Source organism: Montipora capricornis, chromosome 10 (genome assembly GCF_036669925.1).
Source record: "Montipora capricornis isolate CH-2021 chromosome 10, ASM3666992v2, whole genome shotgun sequence".
Taxonomy (NCBI): Eukaryota; Metazoa; Cnidaria; class Anthozoa; order Scleractinia; family Acroporidae; genus Montipora; species Montipora capricornis.
The window spans coordinates 54,902,825-54,916,208 of NC_090892.1; the positions used below are offsets into that span (position 1 = coordinate 54,902,825).

General features: G+C 39.7%; 1 protein-coding gene across 1 annotated transcript; it reads right to left on the reverse strand.

The window, feature by feature from the left end:
- Positions 1-299: 299 nt before the first annotated feature.
- On the reverse strand, positions 300-10,491 carry LOC138019526 (uncharacterized). The gene is made up of 3 exons (XM_068866351.1): positions 9,747-10,491; positions 8,575-8,730; positions 300-2,064 (listed from the first exon to the last, which is right to left on the reverse strand). Exons 1-3 carry the CDS (start codon positions 10,444-10,446, stop codon positions 830-832), a joined length of 2,091 nt encoding a protein of 696 aa, XP_068722452.1. The 5' UTR covers positions 10,447-10,491; the 3' UTR covers positions 300-829.
- Positions 10,492-13,384: the final 2,893 nt, after the last annotated feature.

A 13,384-nucleotide genomic window follows, 5' to 3' on the forward strand; every position in this document is an offset into this window, starting at 1 on the left:
ACATTTTTATAGGATCTAAAGATCGTTATTTTTAGCCTCGGAGAGTGTACTGTAACGTGAAGTGCTAGATTTCTATCCCATATGAACCATGTGAGCGTTAGCCCTACTGATGGAACTGGGCCAAAACAAGGAAATAGAAAAACTCTGACCAGGGTGGGAATTGAACCCACGACCGTCGGGTTAGATCTCCGCCGCTCTACCGACTGAGCTACAAGGTCAGACGGGAGCAGGCCGTGGGAACTGAAGATGTTAAAGTCACGGGAATTAACACGTACAAGTACAAGGAAAGGTTACGTCTATACAAACGTTGGCCGTGTAGCACTTATATTTTAAACAGAATTAACTGACGAGAGTGTAGTGTAACGTGAAGTGCTAGATTTCTATCCCATATGAACCATGTGAGCGTTAGCCCTACTGATGGAACTGGGCCCACACAAGGACAGAGAAAAACTCTGACCAGGGTGGGAATTGAACCCATGACCTACGGTCAATTCAGACAGAATCCTAACGCTACAAAAGGAGGATCATGAACACAAAGCCATCCTCCAAAATTTGCTATTCATTTACAAAGATCTTTTACTATATCACATCACTAGTTTTAAAAACTAGTCGTGCTTTTACCAAGTCTTCAAAACTTTTAAAGGCTCGGTAAAAACATAACCACCCTACGAAAAAAAGGCGCGTCGATACGATTACGATTTGGTAGGACGAATCACATTCCGCGCTAAAGCAGCACTGGTAAACAATTATCTCCACCATAGTCAACACAGCGTGATCGTTCTTTGTTATGTAAACTGTTACAATGCAAGCTGAGTCACTTCATAGCTGTCTACAGTTTTTGTTTAAACATGTTCACAAGAGACTGGTCTATCTGTAACAACTCTGCAGCTTTCTCCGCCTTCTTAGCATCTTCCATCAGCAAGGCTCCTTTGACACTGAGGCCGCCATTACCATGAGCAAATGCACACAATTCAAGCGCAGCTGACCTCTTGTTAATTGGCATCACGTGAGCATTTTCAGCAAATCTTTGCAACGTTTTCCTTTGACTGTAAATGTCTTGCATGTCGTTATGGCAAAGGGAAAGAAAATAAAAACTCCCTGTAGCTGAGTCAATAGTTACGCTTCTGACACCTTCCTGGTCAGGGATTTCAACAGATATGAAAATCTCAGTATCATCGCTTCTTCCTTTCAAGGCTCCTTCAAAGTGTGTGACCGCCTTATGATATGACAGTTTGTTTGAATACAAAAAGTTCCCATACACAAAATGCAACGAATGACATGGACCGTTGATCTTCAAAGCTTTCTCAAAATAGGCTTGCGCTGCCTTCAATGTCCTTGTTCTTTCTGGAGTGTCTTGGGGCATTTCACCAGCAATACAATTGTGCAGACACCCTAAATTCGTCAGAATCTGGGGAAATTTCTCCAAATCTTCCTGACTGGCATGATCATACATAATCTTATGAAGAGAGAGCGCTTCATTAACTTTGCCTGCCTGGACATTCTGCAAGGCGGATGTAATTAGTAAATCTGGGACGGACTTGGCTGTGAATAGTTTCCCATGTTTTGGGAATTCTACCATCAATGCATTTACGTCACGGATCAATGAGAAACATGATGAAGAAAGCAATGCGTCATCAGTAATTCGGTCTAGCCCTAACAGATACAAACTTTGATTGAGAGCAGTGTACAACTCCAGGCATGCCATAAGCTCAACTGATTCCTGTGATGGCGACGATGTACTAGACGGGTTTTTCCGTTTCTCGTAGAGCTGAAGCTTCTGACACAAAGCTGCCAGAGCAGTGAAGGGCTTCTCCACAAGCTTAGACACTTCCTTCAGAGAAAAACGCACTTCGTTCTTTGTTCTGTGATGAATCATGTTATTTTTGCGGATGAAATAGTTTGGAATGTTATGGTTGGCCAAAGCTCGTGCTATCTCTTTCAGGAGATCCATCAACAGATATCCAAGCTTGCGGCTCTCCCAGGTGATCTGAGGTTGACTTTCCACCATATAGAAAAAGACATTTTTCATGTGGTATGATGACAGAATGCAGCCTTCAGGCAGGCCTGAAAATAAATAAGATTAATTAGATACATGTTACAGGTTGAAATTAAATTCAGGGCTATTTAAATCAAACTAGGTAAATTTAAATCAAACTAGGTGAAATTAATTAACCTAGGTTATTTATCAACTGTTTTAAAAGGGATTTTCTTTATGGGGTGTGGTTGAAAAAAAGGGGCATGGTTTTTTTAGGGGGGTTGAAAACAAAAACAAAAAACAAAATCATCCATCCCCTGATCCATTTGTCATACCTACCACTACCCTGTGTACAATGTACTACAATGTGTACATGAGAGAAAGAAATCGCTTTGAACTGCAATTAGCGAGACTTGAACCGGGTGCCTCTGACATCCCGTAGTATGGAGCTCTTTGCTGTAACTAACCGCTGAACCACACAGGACTTGGACAAGCAGTCGTCATTAATTTTAAGAGCAAATACTTTTCTCCTGGTGCAAGAGGGCCCAGACTCTTCTCGGTCATAGTAAATTATGCAAAAGTTTACTCGTGCGCAATGCGAACGCAATGCGTGGCTCTGTACGGTTCGTAAAATGGCTAACACAAGTTGTGTTGATTCAGAGATATTCTACAAAAAAATGGGAGAAGTTAAAGCTTCCAAAAAGACAAAAGCAAGCAAAATAACCCTTTTTATTGACGACAACTTTTACAACGATGCAGTGAAGTGGTTAGAAACACGTAATGAAGACAGCAAGGACAGAACAAATCTGACAAGTCAAGACGTAGCAATTATCAAAAGAAAAGGATGGAAACTGGAGGGTGGCAAAATATTATCCACGGAAAAGAAATTGTTCAAAAATGTCAACTACACCAAGTTCTTTGCCAAGCCCATTCGAATATTGCGCACAAAGGAAGAGACAAGATGGACAAGTATGTTAAGCGAAACTACGAGTCAGTGTCCCAAGAAGTAATACAACTCTTTGTGTCACTCTGCTCAATACATGAAGAACAAAAGTCAATCAGCAGCAGACAAAAACAGCCTGTGCTAGCTCCTATTCAAGCAAGAGGATTCCTAACGCATTTGCAAATGGACCTAATGGACCTTAGAAACTTACCATGTACATGTCATCGCAAACACAATTGGATTCTCCACATGATTGATCATTTCACAAAATATTCATGGCTTTATCCATTGAAAAATAAGCAAGCTGAAGATGTATTGGAATGCCTGTGTCAATTTTGCTGTCAATTTGGATTCCCTCAGAAAATACACACTGACAATGTACGGGAATTTAAGAACTCTCTGATGTCCCAATTCTGCAAGAACAACGGCATCGCTCAACTTCATGGAGCTCCCAGAAGACCATCAACTCAAGGTTTGGTGGAAAGGAACAATCAAACAGTAAAGCAAAACATCAGAAATATCTTAAAAGAAAAGAAACAAAGTCCAAATTGGTGTCAGGTACTAGGGGAAGCTGCTTACAAAAAGAACATTGTGGAACATGAAGCAACTAGACCCTCCGTGAGGGTACACTGGGTTGCCTGTGGTACGTGCAGCGTTCCACGCATTTTTTTTCAAGTGGGGGGGGGGGGGGGGGGCACTCAGAAGTCATACCAGAAGTCATACCACTCGATGTATAAAATCTTTTTTTCCTTACAAGGACCGTATTAATCGTTCACAACAATCCAGAGTTATTTACAGAGCAAACTGTTGGGATTGTAATGGTTTTTACATCGGTAAAACTAAACGGCGGATTCACGATAGAAAAACCGAACATTTTAAGGCCCTAGCTAAAAATGACAATACTTCAGCCATTGCTGACCACGTCAAGGCCACTGAACATAACATCAAGTGGGATCATTTTGATATTTTAGCGAAGGGAAAAACTGACTATCATTGTAAAATAAAAGAGACCTTCTTTATTCAAGAACTTGAGCCAGCTTTCAACGTCAACGTCGGAAGTGAAATGCTGATGCTTTATTAATCTTTTCTGTTTTTATTAATATTATAATTATTATTATTATATATTTTACTGTTAAGTATTTGCTTAATCTAGGTTCCAGTCCCCTCATCCGCTTTGTTATATATAAATAGCTGTTTTAAATTTCAACGGTTACTTTTGAAAATGTATGTAGAGCACATACGAAACGTCAAGTCATAGTTAAAATGAACAAGTTCAATATGTTTATCACTGCTGTTTGTGTCTTATTTTTGATCATACCAGAAGTCATACCAGCAAAGGCCCTTTGGCTCACAGGTCCTCACACGTTCGTACGACGAAACAGATCCTTTTCTGAGGTTAAAAACCTGGCTACCGGCCTATTAATTAATCATTTGTCAGAAAAAAGAAATTCCGACGCGCATTGCTTACGTGTGGTAGTGAAGTAACACAGCGATTTATTCCATAATGTCAACTGAGCTGTGTGTTGTCTTCCAGGAGATTCAAGTTGTCCTTGCGTAATCTGTAGCTCTAACAGTGCACGATATTGTTTTGGTATTGTCTATCATTGTAGTGCCATGGTAGGAGTCTTCGGTAAATAGCCTGAGAAGACATGTGGTTACTAGCAAAGTACTGAGCCCAGAAAGATTGAAGAAAATAAATGGGAAGTGAAAAACATTGTCTTCTGGGATGACATGTTGACAGTTGTCTTTGCGTAATATGTAGGTCTAACATTACACGAAATTGTTTTGGTATTGTCTATCATTGTAGCGCCATGGTAGAAGTCTTAGATAAATAGCCCCTTGAGAAGGCATGTGGTTACTAGCAAAGTACTGAACCCAGAGAGATTGAAGAAAATAAAAGGGAATCGAGTAACATTGGCTTCTGGGCTGACATATTTATCATGGAACTTCTTTCCACCACAAGTGTAAGCATGCACTGACAGCACCTGACAGCTTTGTAACCAAAAGTTGAAAGCTGAGCGACCTAAGAAATATACCACTCAGTAACACAAGCATAGGACCGAAAATTCTATTTTAATGCTATCAAATGCGAACCAAGCAAGATACAGATTTTGTTAGCTTGCTTTATGCAAAACAAATATTGAAGTAAAAGTAAATAAATATGGATACACAATTTTTAAGAAGAGCAGAAGGAAGTTTCAGGACGGTCGATCGAGCATAAAATATTTTGCCATCGGTAACAAAATATACGACATGAAAACAACATTAATTTTGAACCACGAATATAAAAAGTTACCATCAGCGGAAAACAGTTTGGGAGATTTTAGTTGTTTTGTTGTAATTGTACAAGTTTGGCTGCACCGAGTAAATCGCACATCGAATTCAGCGGGCGCAGTGATCAAGTTACCGCGGCATGTTTACTCGCGAAACAGTGAAGCATCTGTATCAAATGATGCCAAGCTACCGGGTTTTTGTTTTTGTTAGTTTTCTTTTTCTTTCGATTGTTATAAATTTTGACAAGAAATGTGCAAATTCAACAGAAAGATCACAATCGCCCAACTCTCAGAGGTTGACCATTGTTTCTGGAAAATCAAAAATTTACTCTCCAAGACAAGGTTATTTATCACCAGGTAATTCCATCGTTTTGGTAATAGCAGCTACTTTATTATTCATCAGCGTCACAATCTTTTGCCGATTTTGGGGGTCATTTTGTTGAAACTCAAGCACGCTTCCAACAGACTTGTTTATTTTCGTGACTTATGCGTTACCACAGAAATTCTCCCCGTATCACATTTAAGAACATGTATGCAAATTTGCTAAGCTCGAAAATTACACAACATGATAAATTTACAAAAGCTGGAAATTTCACTGAAATATTTTCCACCGAAACATTTCTTGAAACAAGCAACATATTTGCTATAAGAGGCAAGAAACCCTTCCTATTTCAGTTGCGTGCGTGCAAGCGAAACACACAATCACAAAGCATACGCAATTAAATAAATTTCTGACAGTTCACATTCAACCTTTTCGAAAGAACCTTGACCGTACATAATAAAGCACAAAAGAGACAACAAGCTTTCATTCAAGTAATTTTTCACTGCCACATTTCCATTTTTTTTTAACCTTTGCAGAGTTGAGTACAAAATGAATGTTACTTGCCAGACGAACAGGCAAACTTTAAATAGATGCGACTTCAGTAAACACTGTGAGACACACAACAGAGATCACAGATCTACTTGTGGTGTTCGATTCCTTCTCTGTCTTTGTTGAACCCGAAAGTTACCAGAGAAATTTCCATTTGGTTTCAGTGTTGTACGTAACACCACCTTGGCGAAATATTAGAAGTACAGCATATTTTGATTTCGGCTCGACGGGCGAAAGATTCACGCTGTCGAAGTCCATTGCTCGTCGCTTTTTTAAGATTCCAGATCTTTATGTTTCACCGCCTGTCTTGACGTTCCATTCCTGAGCTCCATGTGGGTATATTTTCTTTAAAGATGTACTAAAAAGCCATTCGCGTTACAATGACTTTCGACGCCATCACAGGTTAATTGTGCAGAGCAAACTACGCATTACCCCAGCCCCCTCAAACCTAACAAAATACGCAAAGAAGACTCTATGCACAAAGACACCACTTAGCAGGGGAGTGACAGGCAAGTATTTTCCCGACACGGAAAAAAAAACAAAAAAAACCCACGAAATGAAACCGGGATTCCGACTGGGTTTGGCAACCCAGTAACAAAACAAACACCCTATGAATTGGTATTTGGCATACCACCATGGAAAGAAACCAAAACTACCCCAGATAAGAAAAATGATCAACATTTTACCAAGGAAGAAGCAGAAGAAATAGAAGAAGACACCACTTAGCAGGGAGTGACAGGCAAGTATTTTCCCGACACGGAAAAAAATAACAAAAAAACCCACGAAATGAAACCGGGATTCCGACTGGGTTTGGCAACCCAGTAACAAAACAAACACCCTATGAATTGGTATTTGGCATACCACCATGGAAAGAAACCAAAACTACCCCAGATAAGAAAAATGATCAACATTTTACCAAGGAAGAAGCAGAAGAAGAAGAAGAAGAATGTGAAGATGTGGATGCAGAACCTGCACCTAAACGTGCTTGTCATTCACTTATCAAGTCAATTAACCCAACAAAGGAGATAAGGACATCTCAACAAGAAAAAGCAAGAAACACACAAAGGAAATACAACAACAAAATGACAACAACTTTGTCAAAATAAAAATTGATAAAGTGGACAAAAGTCCATTACATCCGAACACTCCTCTTGGTAAAATAATTGAAAAAGAACATGGATTTATGAAAGTTGTAACCAAATTTGGAATTATTGACACTTGGATTGCACCAAACAGACTACAAATTACTGAAGACATGAATGAGTCATTAGACACAACTAAAACAATAAGTTTCACTGCCGCGAGCAAAAAAGCACTTGACCAGTGACACATGTACAAGAGGTGCAAAAACCAGGAAATGACTTCTCATTGTTAAACTACATACAAGTAATGACTGTTTAATAAAGGTTACTAACTTTGTGAACTACCAGAAAAAAAACTTGATTTGATTTTTCAAGTACTTATAACCACAAAGGGGCTTTCTCCTGAACAACATTTGTACAAGGAACTGTACATTATTCAATAATCTACGCTATTAAAAGTCAATTTTTGGATGTCTTTTTCCTTCCAAAAACCAGAAAAATAAAAATAAAACAAAGTCACATGAAGGAAATTCTTATTAAACAAGGTTTTGTTTTTCTGCTGTTCTGAGATTAAAAAAAACAGAATTGGTTATCATGCACAGTATGCCTAACCCCACCCTTAATGCTAACCATTTAAAATCAGTGCTTAGACTTAATAACAACCAAAGGCGTTTTTACAGACTAGCTTATGAAAAACGTACGCTAACCACATCCCCTTACTTCCAGCACCGATTTACTTACCAATATACACGTACTTGCTAACAATTGATGGACTTTTTGTTGATGTTTCCTACATTCAATTTCAACCTAGTTTAAAATTAAATTTACCTAGGTTGAAATTATTTCAACCTGAATTTCAAATTTACCTGTGACATACACACCACAAAACAACATTAGCTAGCCAATGCGTTGCCACTCCCCAGCGCGCCAGAGATTCTGCGACTTGTGTCTCTTTTTCGTTAATTTTGAGAGTCAAAAATACAGATGCCGAGTTCCTTTGAACCATTCTGGTATTTTCTACAATGGATTACACTAGAAATTAGCCTCCGACAGGTTGGCATAGTTGGTAGAGCACTGGACTACCGTGCGGGAGGTCGCGGGTTCAAATCCCGGCCGGAATAACACTCGGGGTCTTTGTAAATGTTTAGACTTTCTAGTCTTCTAGGATAAGGATCAAACAGTCAATTTTGTTCCAACATTTCATCAGGATTTTGAAACTGTTTTTATTCCATGCAAAAGCTAAAGAGGTTGGTTTACCTGAGGAGAGAGACAACCAAGACAAGAAGCTTCTGAATAAAATCATGTTCTCAGCTTTAATTTGTAAGACCAATACACATTGTAAACATGTTTCAGTTAGGGTACAAGAGTGCGCCAGTGTAACGGACAAACCAAAAAGGAAAAATTTAAAGATCAGCAACAGTGCTTCTTACCTGTCTTCAGTAACAACTTTGTCAAACAGTAACAGTGACGCTGGACACGGCTGAGTGAGGAGGAGAGAAGGCGTTCGCTGTGGTTGAATGAAATACGCCATTCGAACGCACTTTGATCACTCGTGTAATGTCCTACAGGAACAACCATGCATCCGTCTATAAAATTAAGATAAAAACAAAAATAAAAGGTAGAATGCATTTCATACGTCAGCTGTATTTCTTGTGTTCCTGGAGGTTTGTGCAGCATATAGTAAGTTTTACGAAGTCTGATTTTTGGTGTCCACAATCATGACCGTACTTATTTTATTAGATACACAAGGATTGGTTATATGGGTCGTTTCGCTTGTTTTTCGCAAAGACCACGACAGCACATAAACGCTTCCCCCTTTTCATGCCAAAACAAAAAAGGCACAAAGTAACCATCCAACAGGTCTGTACCTGCCAACTTTTTCTGAATCAAATGCGTAAGATGTTCGTCTCCTCGTGACCGGAATTTCCGAACACGTTCCGGCGACTTACGACGATTTCCTAACGCCACCGAAAATGTCCGAAGATGTTCCGAAGACTTCTGGACACTTCCGAAGCAGATTCGCTTCCAGTCCATCAAATGCAAGTTGAAACTCGACTTCCTAGTGCGTTTTGAACATTTTCTGGGGAATTGAATTGGAGTTTTGTTGTTAATGTGTTACGAAAAAGTCATCGGGATTTGTGGGTAGGGCGTGAGAAATTATCCTGGACGCGTGAGATCAATGTCAATTTGATCCACATGCGTGACACTCACGCATAATGCATGCGAGTTGGCAGGCATACAGGTCTGGCTTACATGTATGGATTTACACGGCAAATCTGAAAAGGGCTATAGAAAAATGAAATACAGTTGTATTCTGGTCTAGGCTACGCTCACGTTTTCAAGAACCTGGCAGCCCACTCCCTTCAATAACTTCAAGTCGTACAACTATTTCTAGGGGTGTACTTCACCTATATCTACGGCTGCATTTATTACATTAATGCAGCTGTATACAATATTATGAGGCGCTAGCATATCTTGTCTCGTTTTCGTTCAATTTTGACACACCACAGAAAGCAAAATACACTTTTTAACACAAGTCCACTTTGGAACCAAATAACTCAAATGTATCCAAAATTACTCCGGATCACTACGTACACCTTACCTTGCACTATTCGAGACACTAACTCTTCACTCGGCCAGCCAGCAGGTCTGTCTCTTGATATCCACTCGGATGCCTCGTCTGACCACCCATCCACTGGCAGAGCATACACAAAATCGTAGCTGTAGCCCTGTTTAATCGGAAGAAAATTGGAGAATGCTGGACCCGAGGTGGTCAGCTCAGGTAGCCGCTCCAAACTCCGTCTTTTAAGTGCAATATTTGTGAGAAATCCTTCCGAGTTGATGTCTTCAAACAAATAATCACACTGCTTAGCCCTGAGATATTGTCTTCCGTACTGGGAAATGCGAACTTTCGCATAGCCAGGATTCTCCGATGACTGCAACACGCCAAAATATAAAGAAGTTGAAGGACGCTTTTCTGTTTCAGAATTTCCAGCATCGACATCAGCCTCGTTCACAGCAAGAAGCAGCTTTTTGAAGATGATGTTGTAATCAAAATCAGTGGTCGGCACGAAGATCTGTTCACCCAATTCTGTTTGGAGCAGTCTCGTCATGTGCAGATTGTCGTAGGAGCTTCCCGATTGTTGAAGTGCGACTTCGTCCGTTAGACTTTCGATTTTCTGCAAGTACTCTCCCATTTTCTCTCGCATGTAATTGTAAATTTGAGACGTTAGCCCGTGGGAGTTTACAATCGTCACGATAGCACTACAAAACAAGTTAAAACGCTCATTTCTTGTAGTCATTTTGCTTCCTTCCCTTTTGCACTTTCGATTTGCTCCACTTCCGGCAGAACTGGGACGAGGGGAACTGGTACTGACGAGAAACGCCTGGCAAATCTTGATTAGTAATGATAGCCCAACTTCGCTTGGATCGCTAGAGAGCATTCAAAGATCTTGAGTACAGTAGTCATATTGTTAAAATGGCATTTCGGTCGACTTTTATAACTAAAAACATCATGTCAGTAGGGTTAAACATTTATAGCAGCTCTTGCCAATTCCTGTCCGAATGAGTTTGGCCAGCTTTTTCCAAAAAGTATAACATGTCTTTTTGTTTAATGAAGGATTTTTAAGGTACAAATGAGTACCAAAAGAACTTCATATCAATTAAGAAAGCGGACATCAGTGCGTTGGAAATTACATGAAATGGTGGATCACACGTACCGCATAGCAAAACGATTGCCTGGTCCCAGTGGATACACCTCCATTTAAGTTAATATGCTGCCCGTTAAATGCTTTCAGTTACAATATCACAGCACTTTTTACAGCCATTACAGCAAATACTAAACGAAGAATCACGGCGACGACGGCTTCTTCAATTAACTTGCAATTTTTGCTTAAAAGACGGAATTCCCGTAAAGTCGAACGGATGCTTTAACAATTGTATGGGCGACTTTAGAGTACTTTCTTCACCTTTGAGATCCTCAAATGTGGTGGCCATTTTGATGTCAAGCTACACGTATATTGCATCCACAAAGCTCTTCGTTATGTTGAGTGTCATCTCCACTTGTCTCTCCCTATCTCAATTCATCGCTTGTGTGTCCCGCAGACTTAAATTACAAATTCTATTTGTAGCGTCTCTACTCTCCTCAAATTTGTCACATTCTCCAAATTTGCTTTTCATTTTCTTCTGCTGCTCATAGTTTCTCAACGGACGAGAAGACGCGCTAGAGCCTGAATCACCTTTATAAACTGGTCAATCTTGTTCAGGTTTTATTGTTTTTATTTGATCGCGCGAACACTGCGCCTTAATTCATTAGACCGCACATTAGGTAGCCTAAAATCGAAGTTATACGGGAAAAAGAGAATCAAGTTAGTACTTTATTATTTTCTTATGCTTTTCAAAATCGGTTCTCCTTTCGCAGGTGGAATGAATGCTTACCTTGCGACAGTGCACAAAGTCTCAAATATTTCCGGCGTACGGTTTCTAAAATATCCCAGTCAGCTGTTTTCTTTTTTGTTTATGCGCAGATTTGTGAATGCCATTAATTACAAGGTGTGGCTGAGACACCCTGCCATCTACAGTGCCTTTTAAAAGCCTTTCAACCTCCTGTAAGCGGACGCCTCCCATAAGCGAACACCTTCCTCGGTCCCCAGGGTGTCTGCTTACGGAGGGTTTGACTGTAGGGTGGTAATCTGCGACATCTCATTCTCAAAACAGGCACCCAACCAACTCACCAAAATTAATGTTCCAAAGTCGATCAGACTCCCGGCAAATACTCACGTAAAATGCCACTCACCCCATGCTTTTTAGCTGCTATTGTCACTCTCCGTAAGGTTTGTTCATCAACAAATGGCCCGACAGCATCGTGAAGTATTACCTAAGGAAAAAAGATTACAGTTAAGAGATATAAAAAATGCTGCTACTTCTGACGTCTAATTTAACTTAGTTCAACCTTTTCTCAAGACTTAAAACCTGATTTCATTCTTGGTTTCTTCCAACTCGCTCATGATACCACCAAACATAACCTGTGCTGTTGCAGAAATATCCATGTCTCTACCATGGAAGATTTAATGGATAGAACTCTCCACCTTTTTGGAAATTCAAATTTAGTGTGATACTTGTTTTTGAAAAAAACTATTATTTGAGAGCCTCTCTATCCCTGAATTTCCACAAACCTTCCATAAGGAGGTACATTAAGTAAGCCTGCCATAATAAGACACCCCTAGTTCCACATTCTAGTCACCATAAAAGCATGTCCAATCCCCATGACATTTAATAAGCAGTGTTTGCAAGTAGATACAGCCTCAACAGTCTCCACTTAACGATAGGTTTCAACCCTCATCAATTGATTCAGCCAATTAGCAGAAGGACTCTAAAGTACTTTTAAGGTGGCTTGAATGGCAAGTCTGATCACCAACGCGTGTGTCACATTTAATAAGTGTGAGTTAAAATAAAATTCAACTTAGGGCTGACACTGGACAATAGGCTCATTTGACAATTAAATCTCGGAGTATTCTCTATTTATTTGGCATTCACATGTAGATCTCATTGATGGACCACATCCCTTCTTTCCTATTGCAGGTCAAATACAGGAACTGACGATGCATTGGTTCTTGTTTGGAGTTTTACCTCTTGACGTTTCAGCAAACATAACAAGCTAATTTCTTGAATTCAACTATTTTTAAATGGTTGAATTCAAGGAACCCAATTCAGTTCAAGGAATTGAGTTCTTAAAAGAACTCAAGGTAAATCTGGCATCACTCTTAATACCTGTAATGTAAATAAAGGAAATTTGGAGAGGCATGCATGCTAAACCATCTCAAATCATTACTTGTGCCCTTTTTTTTTTTTATCAAGTATGCCTTGGATTTGTTCTAATAGTCTGATTTTCTGTTCTTTGGCCCCCAAACATGCAAAAATACCACTGACACTTACTACAGAGGGAGAAGATCTGCTGCCTGCAGTCAGAGCCTGGGTACCATTCCATATCGACCTGTGCCAAAAGAAATCAGCAAGCATGACTACAATTGAAGGGCTGAGGCATAAACTGCCTATATATAATTTTAGGACGTTTTTCAATTTTCCTCGGAAATGAAACAAATTTTTGCACGTGACTTGCAAGCAATTCGATTCAAAAACATTGTCCGGTATTTTTATTCACTGATTTTTGTTTCATTTCCGAGCAAAATCAAAAAACGACCTAAAATTACACATAGACAGTTTATGCTCTAAGCCATTCAA